The sequence below is a fragment of the Ips typographus genome, linkage group LG13 (assembly GCF_016097725.1).
Source record: "Ips typographus isolate SLU linkage group LG13, UJ_Ityp_2.0, whole genome shotgun sequence".
NCBI lineage: Eukaryota > Metazoa > Arthropoda > Insecta > Coleoptera > Curculionidae > Ips > Ips typographus.
Window position 1 is genome coordinate 1,633,341 of NC_138434.1, and position 24,788 is coordinate 1,658,128.

The 24,788-nt window shown below is 37.0% G+C and overlaps 2 protein-coding genes across 3 annotated transcripts; one reads left to right on the top strand and one right to left on the bottom strand.

The window, feature by feature from the left end:
* Positions 1 to 333: 333 nt before the first annotated feature.
* On the bottom strand, positions 334 to 15,404 carry LOC145736934 (ras-related protein Rap-2b). Of its 2 annotated transcripts, none has more exons than XM_081991482.1 (6): positions 15,009 to 15,404; positions 9,758 to 9,900; positions 8,767 to 8,965; positions 7,238 to 7,468; positions 3,005 to 3,127; positions 334 to 2,253 (listed from the first exon to the last, which is right to left on the bottom strand). In XM_081991482.1, exons 2-6 carry the CDS (start codon positions 9,850 to 9,852, stop codon positions 2,068 to 2,070), a joined length of 834 nt encoding a protein of 277 aa, XP_081847608.1. In that variant the 5' UTR covers positions 9,853 to 9,900; positions 15,009 to 15,404; the 3' UTR covers positions 334 to 2,067. The 2 variants fall into 2 exon arrangements, with proteins under 2 accessions (XP_081847608.1, XP_081847607.1); XM_081991481.1 differs by having other exon boundaries at positions 587 to 2,253; positions 8,767 to 8,974; positions 15,009 to 15,396.
* Positions 15,405 to 19,579: 4,175 nt separating this feature from the next.
* Positions 19,580 to 23,372, top strand: LOC145737276 (uncharacterized). Its single transcript, XM_081991912.1, has 3 exons — positions 19,580 to 19,714; positions 21,957 to 22,148; positions 23,070 to 23,372. Exons 1-3 carry the CDS (start codon positions 19,637 to 19,639, stop codon positions 23,370 to 23,372), a joined length of 573 nt encoding a protein of 190 aa, XP_081848038.1. The 5' UTR covers positions 19,580 to 19,636.
* Positions 23,373 to 24,788: the final 1,416 nt, after the last annotated feature.

The following is a 24,788-nucleotide window of genomic DNA, read 5'->3' on the forward strand; positions in this document are numbered from 1 at the left end:
GTTTTAACCAAATTGTAGCCCTTTAAATTACCTTTCGATTGCCCTAAAAAGATTGTAGTGTCAACAGTCAAAATAACGTCATAATTTGACAAAATAAAGTGATGTTGCAGTGAAATGCAGTTTTAAAGATTTGTTCATTTTGACAGCTTCTATCTGGGTCATTTTGACAATTACGTCACTCTAGTTTTAACCAAATTGTAGTCCTTTAAACTGCCTTTTGACTGACGTAAAAAGTTTGTAGTGTCAACTGTCAAAATAACGTCAAAACTTGACAATATAAGTTGACACACTTGATGGAAGCTAAAAACACCAAAACAAGTGAATAAAACGCAGTTTTAGTGACAAATTGACTGAATTTATTTCCGCAATAATCTACTGAAATCGAAAAAAGTAGAAAATCTGACAGTCCATGGTTTTCTACTCTTTTTGTTTCCACAATACAAATTTCGTCAATACAAATTTTAAGTGATTACACAGTATTGATACTTAAAAAATATGTTTTTTTATACATTTTAGCAACTTTTGGGTTGGATTTTAGGGAAAATAGGTCAAAAAACGGGAAAAAACAGCAAAATTAGACCATGAAAACGTCTAGAAAAGATGTATTTTCACTTTTTCACATACTATACTAACTATAAGTTTTATTATACACTATTACTATACAGTAAGGGTGGTTTGCACGTAATCGGTTAGATTATAGTGTTATTTACCGCTGGTGCAAATTTCAGCACAATCCGATCAGTAGTTTCTGAGATATGGCACTTTGAATCTAGATTAGTCTGTAAATTGTTGTTATTTCCTTTAAAAATGTCAAAATTGCTGGTTGTGTCAAAGTGACACCTGTCAAATTTAGTACAGTTATTGTCCTGGGTCAGGTTGACAGCTGTCAAGAATTCCCCTTCCATTCATTATAGTCAGTTTAAGAGATATCCGACATTTTGGTTAATAGTAACTTTGGCAACACTGCCAATTATCGGAATGATGACGTACAACCACACTTACACTGGATATGCTATACTTACTCCATAAGAGTATAAAGGAGGAAAAGAAGCTGCCTGTCACTGTCAAATTATAGCAAAAAACATTGTTGCCCAATTTATCTGGTCTTAATTTGACTGGTTTATTTTGACAGTCAATAACTCTGTCATTTTTACAGCTACAAGGTGGTTCAATATTCCAGACTAAAGCCCTTGAAGTGCTCCTTTGACCACCCTGTATAGTAATGACAGTTGACGTATCAAATTAGCGAGTTATTTCATAATTTAGACAGTTTTGGGAAAAAGGTGTGAAATTGACAGTGCCCACTTTGACACGTAATATCTCCGTTGTTTTGACAGGTACAGGGTGGTTCAATACACCAAATTAAAGCTCTTGAAGTGCTCTTTTGACCACCCTGTATAGTGCCTACACAGGCAGCTTGTTATACCGCCAAAATTCACTAAAACTACAACCAAGCAGATCAGTTTAGTAATGGCGTTGCTCTTGGTGTTACACGATCAGATCGTAAAACGAAACGAACACAACTAGGGAGTTTATACAGGGCGAGTCAACTATATTTGAAAAATGTTAGGTTAGGTTAGGTTATTATTGCTTTTTAGGAAATTTAACCTAAAAATTAAACAATCTGAAAAAAGTTACTTGAGCATTGCCTACTAAGCATGATCCACCCGGTATACTAGTAATATCCCTAAATATTTTATAATACTTTATAATACTAAATGATATTTTTTGTAGAAGCATTTTTTTAATTAAATTAGTTTTAGTTGAAATATATAGTCGGAATCAAAGTAAAGTGGGATGACGTCACTGTAATGTTCGCTGAATTCTCTGGTCTTTGTTTTGGTGACGTCATCGCAATTTAATTTGACTTTTCCTTGTAGTTTAGGTGGAAAAAGGCGTAGTATCAAAAAATATTGAAAAAAACGACCAAACTTCGGTAAATATGCTTCTTCCTAAACGCTAAAACTACCGAATACTGCGCTAGTGACGTCTGACGTGTGACACTAATGACAACTGTCAGCTGTCAAACGTCAAAATTGCCTAAGAAAAACCGGATAAATACGAGTTTTAAGAGATGATACAGGAATTTCGTTTGCCATGTTTGTCCCTAATCTGCTGCAGGTGCTGTAATTGGACGGCAGACGGGATCATGGGGGCGGTGCCGGCGTGGGAGGGTGTCCCAGGTCCCGTGGGACCGGTCGGAAGCGATTGTCGGCGGCGCCGACGCAGCGCAGGCGATAGATTGTACTTAACCTAGAAAAAACAAATTGTTCACCTGATGATGGTTTTTTGGTCGAAACTCGGGTTTTTTCACGACTTAGAGCGATGGCGTCACCGGGGGTGGATAAAGCAGGTTGTGAGCTTTCCAAAATGGTCCCCCCTTTCGGTTGTAAGTGTAACCGTTTGGCCGCTAGAGGGCTTTGAATGTGGCGGTTATTTTGAATCTTGTCTTTAAAAGTTAGTTGCGCACTGTAGTGCTCAGACCTGAATTACTCCGTGATTTAGACAGTTACTGAAAAAACTCATAGAATAAAACAGATAGAGCAGATTGCAAGCTTTCAGAAAATGTCCTTTTTTGCTTCAGTATCTTTCCACGTTACGCCACTAGAGGGCGGTAAAAGTGACAGTTATTTTGAAACTGGTCTTTGCGCACTAAGGTGTTCAGTTGTCAATTACCAGGTTATTTAAAAAGTTACAAAGAAAACGCTTAGAAGGTAAAAGATAGAGCAGATTGCAAGATTTCTGAAAATGTCCTTTTTTGCTCTAATATCTCTCACAGTTATGTCACTAGAGGGCGTTAAATTTAGTTAATTTGAAAGTTGCCTAAAACGGTCAGTTGCGCATTGATGTGTTCAGTCGTGACTTACTAGGTTATAGAAAAAGTTAGAAAGGAAAAAGTATAGAAGGTAAAAAATAGAGCAGATTTCAAGCTTTCTAAAGATACCATCACGTGACCTAATATCGTGCAGCGTTACGTCACTAGAGGGCGTCAAAATCAACCTACCTTGGCTTGGGCGAGCAGTTCCTTGAACACTTTACTGACATTGACGTTATCCTTGGCCGAGGCTTCCACGAAACCGTTCTCCCAGTCTACAGTCACCACCGATTCCGTTGTGGCTGTATCCACCTGAAAAATACACAAAAATCTAACCTAGAAATTTTTGGAAAAATTGAATTTTGTCCTGAAATTCACTATTTCAATTGGGACACCCTGTATATTATTACGTCATCATATTCAGCTCGTCATAACCTCAATCTTGACCTAACCTAACTTAACCTAACCTCAACAGTGTCTACTTGACCATAAAATACAGGTTAAATGGGAAGTTAATGCCAGGTGTCAAAAAAGGCAAAACACTCGGTATTTTAGAAAAAATTAAATATTTTTTTCACTGTTATAAGGATTTTAGAGCTTATAATTCAATATTTAACGATATTTGTTAAAACGCCGCTAGAGGGCAGCAAAATTGGCGGTTATTTTGAAATTTAACGGGTTAGCTGCGCACTGGTTGCTTCAAACCCAAATAACTAGCTTATTTGAAAAGTTACAGAAAAAACCATTAGAATGTGATAGACAGAGCGGATTACAAGCTTTCTGAAAATGTTTTTACTTAGGCTGATATCTGTCACCGTTACGCCGCTAGAGAGCGTTAAAACCGACGGTTATTTTGAAAAATCTTAGTTGCGCACTGACGTGTTTTGGAGCACATTACTCCGTTATTTAAAAAGTTACAAGAAAAATGCATAGAAGGTAATTAATAGAGAAGATTTAAAGCTTTCCAAAAATGTGTTTACTTGCTTTAATATCTTACACCGTTACGCCACTAGAGGGCGTCAAAGGTTTAAAACTTGAACCACTGATCAAGTAAGGTTAAATAAAAATTCTGGGGCCAATAACGGACATTCTTCCGCTCTTCTTTTCTAACTCTTCTTTTTTTAAACATTTTTGGCTTTTGTACTACATCAGTCACGCTTCTTTCACTATTTCTGGGCAATTAGCCAGCTCAGTTTTCTGGCTGTTTGCCCAAGTAATTCATCATTCGCACAGTGATTAATGGTTTTCAGTTAATCAACGTCAATTAGCTAAAGTGATGGGGAATTGGTTTCATTTGTTCTAGTTCCCATCGAGTGGTAATTTATTAAATTACGACGCGCTGTTGCTGTAAAAACAAAAATCGATTTTATACGTCTACGATTTGCCTAATTGGGTTTAAGTGCCTTATTTGACTGACATGGTATGGAGTTTTATATGTCGATGGGTAGCCAGTGAAATGGGCTTTCCACCGATATGCAACATTGCATGATTGGTTGAATGGTTTGGCCGCTAGAGGGCTTCAAAGTTGACTAAAGTTTTCTGGTCAATTTTTTGTTTGAACCGGAATAACTGCCTTATTTGACTGACAAGGTATGGATTTTTATATGTCGATGGATAGCTAATGAAATAGGCTTTCCAAAGATATGGCAACATTGCTTTGTAAGTTGCACGGTTTGGCCGCTAGAGAGCGTCAAACTTTACTAAAATTTTCTGTTTAATTTTCATGCACTGTTTCGTTTCAACCTAAATAACTTCCTTATTTAATGCATAATGTATGAATATTTATATGTCGTTGGATAGCTAATAAAATGGGCTTTCTAAAGATATGGCAACATTGCTTTGTAAGTTGCACGGTTTGGCCGCTAGAGAGCGTCAAAGTTTACTAAAATGTTCTGTTTAATTTTCATGCACTGTTTTGTTTCAACCTTAATAACTTCCTTATTTAATGCACAATGTATGAACATTTATATGTCAATGGATAGCCAGTGAAATGGGCTTTCTAAAGATATGGCAACATTGCTTTGTAAGTTGCACGGTGTGGCCGCTAGAGGGCGTCAAAGTTGATCAAAGTTTTCTGTTCAATTTTCATGCACTGTTTCGTTTCAACCTTAATAACTTCCTTATTTAATGCATAATGTAGGAACATTTATATGTCGATGGATAGCTAATGAAATGGGCTTTTTAATGATGTGGCAACATGGGTTGGTATGTTAATGAAATGAAACAGAGTAGTCATTTTGATATTACTTTCTCTCTCTAACGATGTTATTATGGGAATTTGCTTTAAAACCAAAGCTGCGGAAACTCATAAAACTGGGGGGACGTAAACGTATAAAAGGCGGGTCGTAAAGCTAAATTACAGCCCGACCAAATGGCTTGTATTACTTGGCAAAAAGACCGTGTAAAACCCATTTACAGACCTAGTTTGATTCGATTAAAATTTGTGAAAAAAATAACGTATAACTTTGCCGCCCTCTAGCGGCCAAATGATGCAACCTATCGAGGTGATTTCAACGTCACGTGATAGCCCCATTCAATATCTACATATAATCATCTTAGAAGATTTTCGCTAATGTTTCAAATAAGCCAGTTATTGAAGATTGGATGGAAGGGTGTCAAGAAAAGTTGATGGAAAACTGTAGTTCAACTTTAAAGCCCTCTAGCGGCCAAACGGTGCAACTGATCGAGGTGATTTCAACGTCACGTGATAGCCCCGTTCATTATCTACATTAAATGATCTTGGGTGTTTTTCGCACAAAGTTAAAATAAGCGAGTTGTTTACCATAAAAAAATTTTTTGTTTAAAAATTTGTTAATTCTATATAATTTTTGTAGATATTACGCACGCCCTCGGGGACAATGTAAATAGAATTCCGGGCGTGCGGAATGTCTTCAATAGCCGTAAAATACCCCAAATTCGACCTTATAAAGCCTGGATAATATAAAACTTTTATCCACTCGAAAATGGGGAAAATGGAGTAACCTTTTTATCTAAAATAGGCCTTTTGAATATACAATGGAGGAATCACTAAAAGCAGGGACTTTCCGGAGATTTTATGTTCATTTTTATGTTATCATTCATAAATTCGTTCAGAAATACCAAAAAAATGCTTCAAAATCAGTCAAAAATAACAAAAAAAAGTGCAAAAACTGCTTTGATAGCTCTATTACAAAAGGTTGTAACAGTTGTATGTTTGACGCCCTCTAGCGGCCAAACGGTGCAACCCACAAAGCAAAATTGTCATATCTTTAGAAAGCCCATTTTATTAGCTATCAATCGACATATAAATGTTCATAAATTATGCATTAAATAAGGAAGTTATTAAGGTTGAAACAAAACAGTGCATGAAAATTAAACAGAAAATTTTAGTAAACTTTGACGCTCCCTAGCGGACAAACCGTGCAACTTACAAAGCAATGTTGCCATATGTTTAGAAAGCCTATTTCATTAGCTATCCATCGACATATAAATGTTCATACATTATGCATTAAATAAGGAAGTTATTTAGGTTGAAACGAAACAGTGCATGCAAAGTGCAAGGAAAATTTCACTTTTTCCTCTTTTCTGGCAAAACCAAGCGATTTACACAAAAAGTGTATTCTTAACAAAATGCAGATTTTAAGGTTGTTCTACCAATCCTGCAAATTTCAACTCGATACCTCCTTCCGTTTTTGAGATATCGGCAAAATTGTATGCACGAATACCAAAAGACTGGATATGTAGCAATCTGGAGGCTTTTACGTCCATTTCCAGCCATATTTAATGGCGGAAATCCAGGAAATGGACGATTTTCTTCCAGAAACATCTCCTAAACTATCATTCTTATGTTAAATGGTTATACACTAACAAATGACTGTATCCAGAGCAGAAACGTTACCTAAATTGCTTTGTTCCGCACTGGGGAATCTAATATTTAAGGGTGATTCCAGTGTTGCCACATGTATTATTTGTGGTTTTTTTGGGTGAAACAACATCTGCTTTACGTCTACGTGCGTTTGAGCGGCTTGATTGAGTCAAATTGGGCTGTTTTTGCCTCAAAACGTCAGTCAAGTGACAGGACAGTACTGGTAGTGCAACTTTGCCGCCCTCTGGCGGCCCAACCGCATTACTAACCAACCAATTTTTATACCTCAATGGAAAGCTGATTTTCTGGACTATCCATCGACATATAAAAGTCCATGCAAAGTGTCCAAAATGAGCGAGTTATTTAAGGTTAAATGAGTTGGTGCACTGAAATTTTGAGAACAGTTCAAAAACTTGACCGCTTTCCCTTTAACCCTTAATAACTCCCTTATTTCAACCCTTACGGCAAAAAGTAAAAGAAGGTAAATTATAGTACAGATTTAGGGCTTTCCAAAAATGTGCTTTAAAAAGACCTAGTTGCCTCCCGCTTGCCGCTAGAGGACTTTCAAACAAACTTACCTCGCGATTACCGGTAAGATCGATTTTATTGCCCACGACCACAATGGGAACATTGGTGGAACACTTGGTCTCGTGTATTTGATCCCTCAACGCTCTCGCCTCCTCAAAAGTGTTGGCATCGGTGACGTCATAAACGAGGACGAAAGCGTCCGCGGACGATATGGACAGCGCCCTCATTGCTGGAAATTCGTACGCCCCTGACGTGTCCAGAATGTCTAAGGTTAGGTGAACCTGAAGAAAAAATGGTAAAAATCAGAAAAAATGCTTTGATTTTAATTAGCGAGTTCCTGATGATCCGATTGTGACGAAACTTTGCCTACTAAAACTAGACACTTTCATCTATAAACACTGAAAATTTCAACTCGATTCATCCAGTAGTTTCTGAGATATTTGACATTAAACTAGCTTGCTGTCTAAACTGTCTTACCTGAAAACATGCACGTACTTTGACATTTTTAGTGACAGCTATCAAAAAGTGACAACTGTCAAATTTAGTACTAGTAGTCTAGTCTGTCACTGAAGTGTTAAAACTGTCAAAATGCACTTCATAGAGCTATAAAACTATAAAACACACTTCGAAGTGAGCTTGGTCAGTTTAAATATTTTTTCGACTTTTACACCTCCATGAGTAGCATTTTGACAGTTTTCCAGCTAAAACTGACAGTTTGACAGACAGTCGAAAACAATCACAGTCAACAGTTTGAGAATCACTGATTTTCCTCTCATTTCACTCATAAAATGCTAATTAACCTCATTTTGAATTAGAACGCCGTTTTAGCACAAATGAGAGGTTTTAAACAGTTTGAGAACCACTGGAAACACTCTGGATGTTCTCTGTAAGCAAAAATGTCAAAAAACCGTTTGACAACCACTGATTTTCCACTCATGTCACTCATAAAATGCTAATTAACCTTATTTTAAATTACAACACTTCTCTTGCACAAATGAATGGTTTGAAACAGTTTGAGAACCCCTGGTTACACTCTGAAGGATCTCTGTAAGCAAAAATGTCAAAAAACCGTATGAAAACCACTGATTTTACACTCATGTCACTCATAAAATGCTAATTAACCACATTTTGAATTAGAACGCTGTTTTTGCAAAAATTAAAGGTTTAAAACAGTTTGAGAACCACTGGTGCCACTTTGAGAGTTCTCTGGAAACTAAAAATGTCAAAAACAGTTTGAGAACCACTGATATCCCAATAATTGGTCACGGATGTCCTAGAACGTAACGATTTCTACTACTGTCATTTTGACAGCCCATAACTCGGTTATTTTGACAGGTATCGAGTTGATTTTTTTGACAGATTGCATTGCATTGACTGTCAAATGACAAGTTTGTACGAAAAACGTCAACTAACCGAGTTAATGGACGAAAATATCCGAGTTGCACTGACAAGTTGAGATTGGCACTTCTGTAACTTTGACAGCCCATAACTCGGTAAGTTTGACAGGTATCGAGCTGATTTTTTTGACGGATTGTAGCTCAGAATGGCCTCTACAAACTGTCGCCCCCAAAAAACTCACCCCTTGTACGTTAAAATCCCCGTGATGCATCTCCTCCACCGTTCTCTTGTATTTGGGGGAGAACGTTCCGTAGAGAAATTGACTGATAAGGGAGGATTTCCCCACTTTGGCCGCCCCCATAACGACGATTTTATGCCGAACATTGCCGACAGGTGGCGCTTCCTTGTCCAGCGACTCGGCGTCCTCGCTTTTTTGCGATCTGAACACCCTGTAAACAGTCCAAGCCAGATTGTTCTGCGTCACTGCGTTCAAAGTGTCAAAAGTCACGAAATTCACGTGGGACACCCTGTATATTTTTACATCAGTGAATAGAGCACACTCAGAGCTACACAGCGACCCAAAATGTGCTCTACAAAAAGTGTCCCGTTTCCGAGATATTTGAGGTTAAAATTCAGTTTTCCAATTTTAACCTCAAATATCTCGGAAACGAGTTAATTATTGATAGAACTCAGTTTTCCAGATAATTATTTTTAATTGATTAATTTCTGACTTGGCAACACTGTACTGGCAGGTTGACAGATGACAGAAACAGTCACGTGACCAGAAAATGTCAGTTTTACTGTCAAAATTCAAAAAATCTAGGTTACAGTGGTGTGTAATGGGTTTTGTGTGTGTACTTTTTGAAATTCAATATCTCGGAAACGTGATGAGCTACAAAGTTGAGCTTTGGCTCGTTATATGGAATTTTTCATGCTCTTTCTAATAACGTTTGAATGAATTTCATTGGACTTCAAATAAGAACACTACGGCCTGCTAAATATTGAGATAGAAGTAGGCCTGAACCAAATGCTAGTATGGTAGTTTTGAACTTTAATATCTCAAAAACGGGAAGAGCTAGAGAAGCGATTTTTGGTTCATTTTAGTGCAAATTTCATGCTCTTTCCAATGACGTTTGAACGAAATCGATCGAAGTTCAAATGAGGGCACAATATTAACAAAATGAAATTTTTGTCAAAAGCGCTGATAGAGGCTATGGGTGGTTTTGAATTACCTGTTGTGATGGTGCCGGTCATCATCTTCGGGTTCTTCTTTGAGAAAAGATGGCTGCAAACTGAACCTTCTTCGGAACTGGTGTCTGCCCTTCATTTGGCCTAGGGCAGGATTTGCCAGTGGGTGTTTTTTGTCCAGAATTTTCTAAAAAAAAAAGTTCAATTTCCATACACTGTTTCGTTTGAAGCTGATTAACTTTCTTATTTGACGGACAATTGATGAAGTTTTATACGTCAATGGATAGCTAATGAAATGGGCTTTCTGAAAATATAGCCTTATGGGTTGATATGTTAAACCGTTTGACCGCTAGAGGGCGTCAAACTTGAGCAATGTTTTCTGCTCAATTTTGCACTGATGTTTGAAAAATACTTGTGCAGTTTGGCAACATTGCATTTTAATTAGTAAACACACTGTATAGAATTTTGGAAAAATGTCAAATGTCAGCAAAAAAACAGGTCACGTGACACTTGAAATTATATTCCCAATATCGACAATTCTTACGGTTTCTGAGATATTAGGCTATTTTTGCCTTAAAACAACTTCAACCAAGCATAACTCGGTTGTTTAGGAAAATATCAAAAAAGTGCAAAAGAGGAAAGTTGTAGGTAATTTCATTCTCTACCAGATTGCATCAGGGTACTCTTGCCCTAAAGGGCCTTCTAAGGGAGATATTCCCTGAAAACTGGGACAAAACAAACAAAATGCAAGGGAAACACCCTGTATATCAGGGATTTGCCACGTTCGAAAATTAATTAATATACACACGCAACAAACCGATACATCTGGCGGTGACAACCTTGTATCTATTAATAGATTGTCAATTCCCGGACTATTTCCGATTAATCATGACATATGGTGGTATATCCATATTGCGGTATTGATTTGAATTTTTGCCTGTCCGGTCCTGGAAAAGTGGATTTTTGTAATGCAATTTGAGCAGGATTGTAGAGCGTGGAATTCTCTATAAATCTCTAATTTACACTTTTTCTCTAGCTCCTCAAATAAGGGAGCTACGCCCTGTTGGAGTTATTGAAGCACTTGACTGCATTGCAGACAGTTTTTGGGTTGTAACTCCCTTAAATGAGCCTTTAGGGAAAAAGTGCTAAGAAGCAATATTGTAAAGCGTGAAATTTTCTACAACTCTCCTTATATACACTTTTGCCGTAACTCCTCAAATAACGGAGCTAAATGGAAAAAATGGTGTAATAAACACGATTTATTAATATAATTTTTGCCCAAATTTACTTTTTGGTTTACTCATTTGTTTAGTTGTGATAAGATAACTTTGTTGTGTTAATATTAGGGATGACTCATTGTCAGTTAATAAGGAGAAAAGTCTAATGTTAGTCGAGTTATTTAAAGTGTCAAAATTAGTTGACATAAAAACTTTGTTGATTTTGACGCCCTCTAGCGGCCAAACGACTAAACCGATTAACTAAAGGGGGGACATTTTCTGAAAACTGACACTTTGGGCTACATTTTTGCTTCAATGACATTTTCACGTCAACTGTCAAATAAGCGAGTTATTCAAGGTCAAAGTGAGCAGTGTCCAAAAATTAGTTTTTCACGATTTTGTCGCTCTCTAGCGGCCAAACGACTAAACAGATTAACTAAAGGGGGGACATTTTCTGAAAACTGACACTTTGGGCTACATTTTTGCTTCAATGACATTTTCACGTCAACTGTCAAATAACTGAGTTATTTAAAGTCAAAGTGAACAGTGTCAAAATTAGTTTGACATAACAACTCTACTTAACTTCAACCCCCCGTAACTCGGTTATTTGGCGAAATTTAAGGAAATGCCACGAAACAAAAATTGTAGGAAATTCAATTTTCTCCCACATCACTAGAATGGTATTTTGCCCCAAAAGGCCTCAGAATGAAAATATTTGCTTTGGAATGTTTAGTGGTAACAAAGGTAGTAGTTTACGTATTATAGAATCAACTATACATTACAGTACCGTACTCAGAAAATTTCTTCAAATAAAATATAGTTTTAAGTTTAAATTAATTCAATTTTTTTAGAAACTACAGGGTCGTATTTGGGAAGTTTTTACAAATTTTATTTATTTAGATTGATTTAATGTTATCTGTATTGTTTCTGGACAAATACGGTCCTGATAATCAATATTCTCGACTATTAATAAAAACCTGTTTTGTTTGCCTAAGTAGGTCATCTGTTTTCCTTGCGTATACAACTTTGTTTGCGTCTGATTACGTTCGAATTGTCGAAAACTACTGTAAACAATGGTTTTGTGCTGAAATAATTGGGTCAATTTTGGCGCCCCCTAGCGGGAAAACGGTGACAGCTAGAGGGGTGGTTTCGACGCCAGTCGATAGCCCCTTTTTTTAGCTACTTTCAACCTTATTATGTATTTTTCTGAATTATTTCAAATAAGCGAGATATTTAGGGTTAAAACGAGTGGTGACATTGTGTGATTTTTTTGACAAATTTCAGAAAACTGTCATTTTTTTGACGTTTGACAGTTGTGAGAAGAAAGTGTTTCAACACATTTCAGTGTCTTAAAAAACCTACATTACTCTTTTCGAAACTGAATAATTAGTGGCGGAAAGTGCACTTTCCGCACGGGAGTGAGAAAAACACTTAAATCAGGATTGTTTTTTCGGTCGTGTCCATAGCTCTGTTATTTGAAAAGATACAGGAAAAGTGTAAAACAGAAAGTTGTAGGAAATTTCATGCTCTACAAGATTGATTCTAAGCATTTTGGCCCTAAAGGACCGTTTAAGGGAGTTAAAGGCCGAAAACTCGCTGAAAAACTCGGTTTTCTCTGGAAGACGTTTAATTAATCCTGAAGGATTTTCCCCCCATTTTTTTTGCATAAGACGACGATTTTCCTTGAAAAGCTGCGATTTTATCTCAGACTGATAACGATTTTAATGTAAAAAGTTGAGAGTCGTTAAAGTCGAAATTCGCTTAAAATAGAATCCCAGGCTAATGGGATTTGCCGTTGTAGCCAAATATAGTGTTAAGCGAAACTAGACTTTAATGAAATTTAATTTAAATTTAGTTTTAATAAAACCGTGTAGTCATATCTTCAGAAAGCCCATTTAATTAGCTATCCATCGACGTATAAAACTTCACACATTGTTAGTCAAATAAGAAAGTTAATAAGGTTTAAACAAAGCAGTGTATACAAATTGGGCTGAAAATGGTAATCAAGTTTAAATCCCTCTAGCGGCCAAACCATTCAACCAATCAAACCGTGTAGTCATATCTTCAGAAAGCCCATTTAATTAGCTATCCATCGACGTATAAAACTTCATACATTAACAGTCAAATAAGAGAGTTATTCAGGTTAAAGCAGACAGTTTCCATTACATTCATTACGTTTTATTGTTTCAGTAAATTTCGGATTAAACCTTCTAGAATGTAAACAAAACCGTTAATCCTAAGAGATGTGTAGGCATGTTGTTGTTGTTTTACCTGGAAAAACACATTTTCAAGCTAATTTGCACGTTTCTGTGGAAAAGTATACAATTTCATAATTTAGGGGCATATGATACATTTTTTGTTATTTTTTTCATTCGGACTGGATTTAACTGCTAAACTGGCTGGAAAAATAGGAAAAACTGGCTTTTCCAAGCATATTTTTAGATGCTTTTAAGCCGTTTTGCACAGCACAAAGCCGTAACATAAAGGGAACCGTTGTAACTGAATTACCTCGTAAATAATCGAATTAATAATCGTCCGAGAGATTGAATTTGCTCTGGAGTATTGTTTTCAAGGTAAATTGCTCGTTTTCGCCAAGGATTTGCATAAAAAACTGCCTATTTTGTGACCGTTTTTAGAACTGAAGTAGGCTGTTTAGTTTAATCGTCCCTAACTCGGTTATTTTGACAGCTACGTCAAAATGTCACAGAAACTAAATTATAGCCTGGAGTATAGGCTTTCAGAAAGTGTTTTGCACAAAAAGTTGTAACTTTTACCGTTTGGCCGCTAGAGGGCCTGAAAGGACCGCACGTCATTGGTCTGAGTAATCGAAAAGTGTTGTCAAAGAGGTTTGTCGTAAAAATCTGTCAAATTTGACAGTTTTCACTTTTGTAACCTTAAAGGATCGCATCAGTGGACTCTTCAAAAATTTTTTCAGAATTTCTACTTTTACAGATTGTCCACCAGAGGGCGTTGAAGCTATGTTTCGACACCATTTTGAAAAATCACCCATAACTCGGTTATTTTGACAGATACGTCAAAATGTCACGTTATCAAATTTGTAGCCTGAAGTATAAGCTTTCAAAAAATATGCCCGCTTAAAGTCGTAGCTTTTACCGTTTGGGCGCTAGAGGGCGTGAAAGGTAAGGACGTCATTGGTTCAAGTAATCCACGAATTACTGTCTAAAACGTTTCTTTGTCAATTTGTCTTTCTGGCAGGTCAAATTTTGACAGCGCTTTTCTCCCTGACTGGACGTGACTTTGAAGTGTTTTTTTATGCCGTTAGATAGGAAATTTAATGAGGATTCCAAAAATGTACTTAAAACTGTCATTTTCCCACTCCAAGTGGGTTTTACAAGCAATTTTGTCCCTAACTGTCCTTTAAAACTGTCTTCCTAACAGGTCAAACTTTGACAGCGTTTTTCTCCCTGACTGTACTAAATTTTGTAGTGTTTTTTATGTCATTAGATAGGAAATTTAATGGGGATTTCAAAAATGTGCTTAAAACTGTCATTTTTTGACCCCAAGTGGATTTTACAAGCAATTTTGTCCCTGACTGTCCTTTCAAACTCTGTTTCTGACAGTTGAAACTTTGACACCGCTTTTCTCACTGACTGTCCAAATTTTATAATGTTTTTTTAGGTTATTGGATAGGAAATTTAATGAGGATTCCAAAAATGTGCTTAAAAATGTAAATTTTTGACTCCAAGTGGGTTTTACAGGCGATTTTGTCCCTGACTGTCCTTTCAAACTGTGTTTTTGGCAGTTCAAACTTTGATACCGTTTTTCTCCCTGACTGTCCAAATTTTGTAGATTTTTTTTATGTCATTAGATAGGAAATTTAATGAGGATTCCAAAAATGTACTTAAATTTGTCAGTTTCCCACTCCAAGTGGGTTTTACAAGCAATTTTGTCCCTGACTGTCTTTCTGACAGGTCAAACTTTGACAGCGTTTTTCTCCCTGACTGTACCAAATTTTGTAATGTTTTTTTATGTCATTAGACAGGAAATTTAATGGGGATTCCAAAAATGTGCTTAAATCTGTCATTTTCTCACTCCAAGTGGGTTTTACAGGCCTTACCTTGGTAAATGGTAATTCTGGCACGACTTTCCCCCCCCAACACACGGAAAACTGGAGGAAAAACACTGAAAAATCGCGTAAAAAGCGCGTTTTTTTCGCGGATCCAGATTCGATCCAGACCAACAGGTTGGACGTAATCGTTCAGACTGTTCCCGGATCCAGGTTTTCGTCGTCCGGGAATGCGATTGCGCAATGCATTCGGCGTTCTCCAGTGAATTCAACATGTGTGTGCCAAAGGCTGTTGCAATTGACGAAAAAACAAGGAAAAACCGGTTTTTTGCGGTGGTTTCAACTGTTGCGGTGCCACTGGTGGCGTCACAGTCGATGCTCGATTGTTTTCTCCTCAGTGTCCAGCGGTTCAAACAAGTTATTGTTGTCCCTCAAACGCCTGGAGGTTTTCCCGAACAGTTTAAACTTTGACGCCGCTTTTCTCCCTGACTGTACCAAATTTTGTAGTGTTTTTTCAGGTTATTGGATAGGAAATTTAATGAGGATTCCAAAAATGTGCTTAAAACTGTCATTTTTTGACTCCAAGTGGGTTTTACAAGCGATTTTGTCCCTGACTGTCCTTTCAAACTGTGTTTCTGGCAGTTCAAATTTTGACACCGCTTTTCTCCCAGACTGTACCAAATTTTCTAGTGTTTTTTCAGGTTATTGGATAGGAAATTTAATGAGGATTCCAAAAATGTGCTTAAAACAGCCATTTTCTCACTCCAAGTGGGATTTACAAGCGATTTTGTCCCTGACTGTCCTTTCAAACTGTGTTTCTGGCAGTTCAAACTTTGACACCGCTTTTCTCCCAGACTGTACCATATTTTCTAGTGTTTTTTCAGGTTATTGGATAGGAAATTTAATGAGGATTCCAAAAATGTGCTCAAAACTGTCATTTTTTGACTCCAAGTGGGTTTTACAAGCGATTTTGTCCCTGACTGTCCTTTCAAACTGTGTTTCTGGCAGTTCAAACTTTGACACCGCTTTTCTTCCTGACTGTACTCAATTTTAGTATTTTTTTCGTGTTATTGGATAGGAAATTTAATGAGGATTCTAAAAATGTGCTTAAAACTGTCACTTTTCCACTCCAAGTTGGTTTTAAAAGCGTTTTCAATTTTTATAGGCGCAATTTACTGCCATTCGTCCGGAATTTTCATCCTCGGCACGGGAAAATCAATTGAATCAACCGTACCGGCAAAGCTTGAGCAGGAATTCAAAAATGTATCAATTCCCCCTTAAATTGCATTTATTTTACTACGAATGTGCGGCAAGTATCGATTTTTCGAAAGTATCTCGATAATTTTTTGTTTAGTGTTTTTTTGCGAATATCTCCCTTAAACCACCATGGAAAAACCGCCCTCTTGCGTTCTTGTAGAGAATTAAATTTCCTACAACTTACATTCTTAGTGTTTTTTTGCTAGCTGCCCATACAAATGAGTTGCAACCGATTAAACTTGATGTTAGACTGTTATTTTAGATTTTTTGAGTTTCTTTCCACTTTTTGGCAAATATCTCCCTTAAATCAGGATTTAGGGCAAAACTGCCCTCTTTCACTCTTGTAGAGAATTAAATTTCCTACAACTTTCATTCTTAGTGTTTTTTTGCTAGCTCTGCACACAAAGGAGATACGACCCACTGAAGTAGCTTTCAATAAAAAGTCTTAAATTAGGGTTTGTAGCGTTATTTTTTGGTTTAATTTAATGATTTTTAGGTTAGAAAATTCGTAAAAAAACACAGAAATCTGCAAAGTAACTAGAAAATAAATCAAATTCTGTTACAGAGCAAAACTGGACCAAAATATGATATTTTTCAATTCCCTTTCGTAATCATTGGCTTGGATATAAATAGCTTCTCTCTCTCTCTGTCTAAACCCCTTACGGGAGCAACACTTGGCTAACAAATTGAATTTCTGGGAAAATTGAATGTCACGGAGATCCTGACGATTCTATGTCACCGACCAATCGAAAGTTTAATGGAATTGCTCGTGTATGGTATCGATGGCAACATTGCTTGGTTTGGGTGGGAGATATCGCAAAACTGACAGCGAAAATGAATTCCTCGACCCCAAATTAGTCGAAAACGACCCTTTACTCGGCATTCTAGCCCAAAGTTGAAACTGACAGATGACAGGCAAACGTCAAATGTCAAGAAATCGCGCGTGACAGCTGTCGTTTATACGTCAAAACTGTCAAATGTCAAAATAACCGACAGCGGAGCTGGAAAAGTTTGAACTAACTCAAGGTTTCCTTAACAAACTTTATAGTTTCACGGCGCGCATTTTGACAGTTGTGACGTAATATGTCAACGTTTAAGTGTTTTAGTACCACGTGACACCTGTCATCTACGTCAAAGCTGTCAAATATCGGCAAAACTGACACAGTAGAGCTATACAGTTACACGTTTACAACTCTTGGATTTCCGTAGGAACAAGTGGAACTTTATAGCTTTACGGCACGTATTTTGACAGTTGTGACGTAGCTTTAAGGTGTCTTAATACCACCTGTCATGTACACGTCACAACTGTCAACATCATGGCGTATATCAGTGACGTTTCCAAGTACAACTAGGTTAAGTGCACCGTTTCACTAAATCGCAAATAACTCGCTTATTTGAACTTTTATCGAAAAACCCATCAGATGATCGTTGATAGGTAATGAATGGGGCTATCACGTGACGTTGACCGGACCATGCTAGGTTGTAGCGTTTGGCCGCTAGAGGGCGTCAAAGTTGAACAAAGGTTTTTACAACCACTTTTGTCCATTTCTGTCTCTGTTAATTAAATCGTGTAGGGGTGGTAGGGGAAATGGGGGACAGAGTTTTGCCTTTGTGGACGATCCATTAGACATGGAAAAAAACCGATTGCACCGGAACAGCGAAATGGAAATGATTGATGTATTGTACTTTATGGAGGAAAAGCAAGGACCGATCCAATTTCCTCGTGTTTGTTTTATCACGGCTCGTCTGAGCTATTTTAATTGAACTTTCCGATGAATTTGGGTCAAGAAAACACACGGTTAATTAACTTCACGACTATTTTTATTGCCTGATTGGTTTAAATCGATCAAAAAACGAATTAATTCCGGTAGATTTCATTTTTTTTTTGACAGGCCCAAACTTTGACGCCCTCTAGTGGCCAAACAAAGCAACTAATCCAGTAACAAAACATATTTTTGGAAAGCTTAGAATGTAAGCTATAAGTTGGGTTAAATGACATTTTGACGCAACTTGTCAAATAAGCGAGTTATTCAGGGTCAAATTAAAGAGTGACAAAAATATTGCGTTTTTGGCATGCCCAAACTTTGACGCCCTCTAGTGGCCGAACAAAGCAACTAACCTAGTCAAAAAAGCATATTTTTGGAAAGCTTAGAATAAAAGCTACAAGTTAGGTTAAATGACATTTTGACGTAACTTGTCAAATAAGTGAGTTATTCAGGGGCAAATCAAAGTGTAAAAAAAATTATGTGTTTTTGGCATTCCCAAATTTTGACGCCCTCTAGTGGCCAAACAAAGCAACTAATCCAGTCAAAAAAGCATATTTTTGGAAAGCTTAGAATGTAAGCTACAAGTTGGGTTAAATAACATTTTGACGTAACTTGTCAAATAAGCGAGTTATTCAAGATCAAAACAGATGGTGACAAAAATGATGTAATTTAAAAAGCACCTAATTTCAATTAAATGCAACGCTGCAAAAAAATTAGAAAGTTTCTGTCAAACGTTAATTTGGCAACATTGCACAATGGCAACATTGTCAAAGTTATGAAAAAATATCAAATGTGACATTTAAAGAAATTTCAGTTTGGCAACATTGTACAAATTCAAAATTTTTCAATGTTACCAGACTGACTGAATTTAAAAGAAGAAACACTTTAACTTAAACAATGTTGCCAAATTGTCGTTATATTTCAACTAAATTTCTAGACATTTTTCTCTTTTCAATTTGTAATCAGATTTTTGAAATGTTGCCAGACTGAATTTAAAAAAATAAATAAACAGTAAAATTTTTACATTGTTGCCAAATTGTTATTTATTTCTCAACAGAAACAATCACGTGATCATAAAAATTTAGTTTGACAGAGTGACGGCTGTTAAATTTTGAGTCAAAATGACAGCTGTCAAAATGTCAGCTAGGTCAAACTTACGCGATGATTAAACTGAAATGTATCTGCAAAGAGAAACAATCACGTGATTGTAAAATTTCGTTTGACAGAGTGACGGGACAATGACAGCTGTCAAAATTTGGGACGTTCGTCAAATGTGTAAAAAAGTACATACCAAAAGTACAGGCCTGGTAACAATTAAAATTATGAAATTGACTAATTTTTGTGTTACAAAAAAAAATCAAAAACAGGGTCGAAATGGCCCAAAATTAAACGAAAAACCTAAAAAAACCTCAAGTCCGGGTCTTTTTCCGCCCTGTTCTGACCCCCTTAATACTGAATATTCAGGGCGTTTAAACGGGTAAACATACCCGAAATACACTGTGAATGAAAAGTTTTGGTGGGAGGGATTTACAAACTTTGTACGTTTTAATTTCCCGTTCGTTTCACGATTTTTCCAATCAGTTGGAAAGTTCGTTTGCAACGATCAAGCACGGAATTTTCCTCGAAAAGCGAGTTTTCGCGCTGATTCGAAAAATTATGGTGGTTTTGGACGAATCTACGGAAAATTTCATCGTAAACGTTCCGGAGAAAGAAGTGGTGGACTTAAAACAACGAGTAAGTATTGATTGAGCGAAAAAATATAGTAAAAACCACCGCAGTAGGCATGTATGGCGAGAATCAAGGTAATTGCCAGAACGTCACAAAGTAACAGTACACTGAAGTTTGTATAATTTAAAAAACGGATTTTATAGCTTTACTGTCGTTTGACAGTTGTGACGTACATATGTTAACACTAAGGTGTCTTAGTACCACGTGACACCTGTCATGTACACGTCACAACTGTCAAATATAGTCAAAACTGACAGGACAAGCTTAAAACAGATGTTGTGCAGTACTAAGTCCAGGACGGTTTTATAGCTTTATGGTGCATATTTTGACAGTTATGCCTTTAAATGTCAATATTGTCACAGTCCTAGTATTATGTGACACCTGTCATTTGCCCCATAACTGTCAAATATTAGCTGTACAGACCGTAGAAATATAAACTTGCAAGTTAAACTCTCAACAACAAAAAAACAAACTTTATAGCTTTACGGCACGTATTTTGACAGGTTCCGATGTAGATCTGTCAACGTTAAGTATCTTAGTATCACGTAACACCTGTCATGTACACGTCACAACTGTCAAACAGCGGCAAAAAAGACAGTAGAGCTGTACAGTTACTAGTCTAAAGCTATTGCATTTCAGTAGAAACAACAAAACAAACTTTATAGCGTTACGGTAGGTATATTGACAGTTGTGACGTAGTGATGTCATTGTTAAGGTGTCTTAGTACCACGTGACACCTGTCATGTACACGTCACAACTGTCAAATATAGTCAAAACTGACAGGAGAGCTATACAGGACAAGCTTAAAACAGATGTTGTGTAGTACCACACCTAGGGCGGTTTTGTAGCTTTATGATGCATATTTTGACAGTTCTGCCTTCAAATGTCAATATTTTCAGAGTCCTAGTATTATGTGACACCTGTCAAAATCGGCTCCATTGACGTATAAAACTATAAAACATATGTAAATACAGTTAAAGGCATTTAATTGCATTGTTTACCTTCATGAGAAGGTTTTTGAGTCGTTTTTTGTCAAAATTATCTAGACGACATATAGTTTAGTCTGTCATCAAAGTGTCAGCTGTCAAAACCCGAGTCATCGAGGTATAAAACTGTAAAAACACGTGAAATGCAGATAAATCAGTTAAAAAACATTTAATTGAATTTTAGACTTTCATGAGTAGGTTTTTGGGTCTTTTTAGGTCAAAAACTGTCTATTTGACATGTAATTTAGTTTGTCAGAAAAGTGTCAGTTGTCAACACCCCCTTCATAGAGGTATAAAACTGTCAAACGCCGTTCAAAGCAAGCTAAATGACTGATGTGCCTTTGCGCAGTTTTTTGCTTGTAACTTCCTTATTCGACATTTTCCGGGAAAAACTGTCAGAATCTCTTTTGTAGAGCATTAAATTTCCTACAATAACCTGTATTAAAGTTTTTTCCTAATCCGACAAATAACCGAGTTATGGGTGATTGAAGTTGTGTAGTTTCAGTATTAACCCAGAGGGACACCATTTAACTGTGCCAAACGTTAAAGCACTCAATTTTACTAATTTTCCGAATGAAAAACGTTCTGACGTCATCAAATATGGCGGTTTCCTGAGCTTACTAATGTCAACACCCGATATAATTAATTGGTGTTTATAATGTGTAATTACTACAGTCTAATGGATTTGCATCAAGGTAAATGTTACCGGGATTTCCAAACACTTTGTATATATTAATAATAATTACAAAGCACTGAATGATTAATTGCTGTGTTAATTAATTTATATGTTTTAATTAAGTTAAGTAAACAGTCAGTTTTATTGGTTGTTTTTGTTAAAAGATTACTCGGCTTACTTTGACAGTTACAGGGTGATTTGATATACCAATTTGTAGCCCATGAAATTCTCTTTTAATCACTTTATATAATGTTTTTGGTTAAAATGTCAAATGACCGAGTTATTTAAGCAGAACTACAGAGTGGACCGAATTGTTACTAGTTTGAACCCATTATCCCCAGATTTTTGCCTGTAACTTGCTTATTTGACATTTATGTGCAAAAACCCTTAGAATGTTTTTTGTAGAGCATTAATTTTCCTTCTAACCCTTTCTACTTTTTCTCTAACCCTACAACTTACAGAGATATCGTTTCAATTAGTGTTAAAGTTGGACGTTTGTTTGTCCTCCAGGAGGTTACGTTTACGGCTTTAAATGGCCGCTGGAGGACAACTTTGACTGTTTAGATTTATTATTACTTAATTTCAGGATGAAGAAAGGAAAAGAACAGGCCGAAACTTGGCGGTAATTGTCGTTTTACTGATAGTAGGGCTGGGCATTTACCACACAGTGTCCCATATCGCTTTGAAGGCCTCAGCCCTAATCAGCGCCGCCTCCATTATGACACTTTACCTGTTATCGTTGTGGTACGCGGCCCAAAGGCGAAAACGTAAGCAAAAAGTAAGTTGGAACTTGATTTTTCTGCGGAACGCACTGTATATTTTTAAAATCTGCGGAACGGACTATACCATATACTTTAAGGTCGGTTTTCACCGTTATTAGTGATTTTTTCGCAAAAATTCATTCTTGCAAAAAGAAAGTAGACGTTTTGAGCTATATTTTGACGTCTGAACGACCGTCCTAACTGTCATAGGAGCCAAGTTAGGATCTGTAAAATTTTGACACCTTCAATATTTCTAGTACACTGTGGTATTTCAAGTCAAATATCTCGGTTATTAGTCAATTTTCGAAAAAAAACTGATTTTTGACAAAAGAAAGCAGAAGCTTTGGGCTATATTTTGACGTTTGAACGACCGTCCTAACTGTCATAGGAACCAAGTTAGGAACTGTTAAATTATGACATGCTTGATGATAACCTCCAAGATTGTACAACAGAAACAGTTGAGCGATTGTTTTAATTTTTGACAGGGTGCCGAGTTAGATTGACATCTGTCAAAAATCAGTCACCTCAATTCGTGTGTTAGTTTATGATATATCCAATATATTGGTTGGTGGTAACTTTGGCAACACTGTTAGTTAATGATATAGGCAGATTGAAATAAATTGTGAAATTGACAGGTTCTACTTTGACAGTCCATAATTCTGTCAATTTGACAGCTACAGGGTGGTTCAATATACCAATTTAAAGCTCTTGAAGTACTCTTTTGACCACCCTGTATAGTGTCTATAGTTAACATAGCATGTTCAGTAAATTAGTTCTAATTGAAATACAGTCGGAATCAGAGTAATGTGATACGAAGTCACTGAATACGTGGCAAAATTCTGACGTTTGACAGCTTGTCACTGACGACAGCTGTCAAACGTCAGCTGTCAAACGTCAACTGTCAAACGTCAACTGTCAAATTAATTTTGTTTTTGCAGAAAGACGACCAAAAAATCGAAAAACAAGTGACGACAGTCCTGGAAAAACTCAACAATCTCAGAGAGTTGGAATCGGCCGAAAATGCTCACGACAATTGCGTTTTCGCTCGCGACGAGGAGGCGGAGAGGGGGAGGGACGAGTGGCGAGTGGAAATGACACCCTGCGTCGAGGCTAGAACACTAAAAAAACAAACGAGCATCGATTACAGCCACACCAACTATGGCAGATCGAAAACACTAAACGAGGAACTGAATCACCTCGATGGCAGCGAAGTGTTTATAAGAACTTACTCGGTCGGTTAATTTTGTGAGGTTATGTTTTTTCTCCGAGTATTCCGAGCTGTGATGAATAAGTGCCCAAGTAATTTTTAGACTGTAAATTGCTTAAAGTGTTTACTTTACTGTGTGCCTTTACCTTGGTGTTATTGAAGGAAAAATAAATATTTTTTTGGTAAAATTGCTCGTTTAGTCAGTTGCACGATGGTAATAAACGTGTTTGGAGTGAAAAAATTAGTTCCAGATGCAAAGTTATTTGGAAATTGAACCGAAAACATTGATTCACTTTGACGCCCTCTAGCGGCCGAACGGTGACACTTAGCGACTTCCAGTCAACGTCACGTGATAGCCCTGTTTATTAGCTATCTTAGATCATGAGGGGTGTTTATAGCAAAATGTGTCAAATAAGTGAGTTATTCACGATTTAGTGGCACGATGTACCTGGAAAAATGTTTCCCCCCCTCTGACCCCTTTGAAAATTTTTTAGATAACAGTTTTTGATTTTTTACTGTCAAACTATGCGTCCTATGGAAAAAGTGTGCAGAAAGTGAAAGTTGCACCTTAGCGAGATACATATATGGTAACAATTTCATTGTTCTAGGTTGCACTGTTTCCGAGATATCGACAAAAAATATCACAAAAATTTAATCAACTTTGACGCCCTCTAGCGGCCAAACGGTGACACTTAGCGAGTTCCAGTCAACGTCACGTGATAGCCCTGTTTATTAGCTGCCTTAGATCATATGGGGTGTTTATAGCAAAATGTGTCTAATAAGTGAGTTATTCACGATTTAGTGGCACGATGCACCTGGAAAAATGGTTCCCCCCTCCCTGACCCCCTTGCTACACCATAAAATCACTAATTTTTAGACACCCGCTGCTTTCACCCTAATTTATTCCCTTACTTGACAAGATACGTCAAAATGTCATAGAAAACAAAAGATAGTGCAGATTACAAGCTTTCCAAAAATATCCCCCCATGAGTTGATTGGTCATACCGTTTGGCCGCTAGAGGGCGTCAAAGTTGCTTTACCATAAAATCACTAATTTTTAGACACCCGCTGCTTTCACCCTAATTTACTCTCTTACTTGACAAGATACGTCAAAATGTCATAGAAAACAAAAGATAGTGCAGATTACAAGCTTTCCAAAAATATCCCCCCATGAGTTGATTGGTCATACCGTTTGGCCGCTAGAGGGCGTCAAAGTTGCTTTACCATAAAATCACTAATTTTTAGACACCCGCTGCTTTCACCCTAATTTACTCTCTTACTTGACAAGATACGTCAAAATGTCATAGAAAACAAAAGATAGTGCAGATTACAAGCTTTCCAAAAATATCCCCCCATGAGTTGATTGGTCATACCGTTTGGCCGCTAGAGGGCGTCAAAGTTGCTTTACCATAAAATCACTAATTTTTAGACACCCGCTGCTTTCACCCTA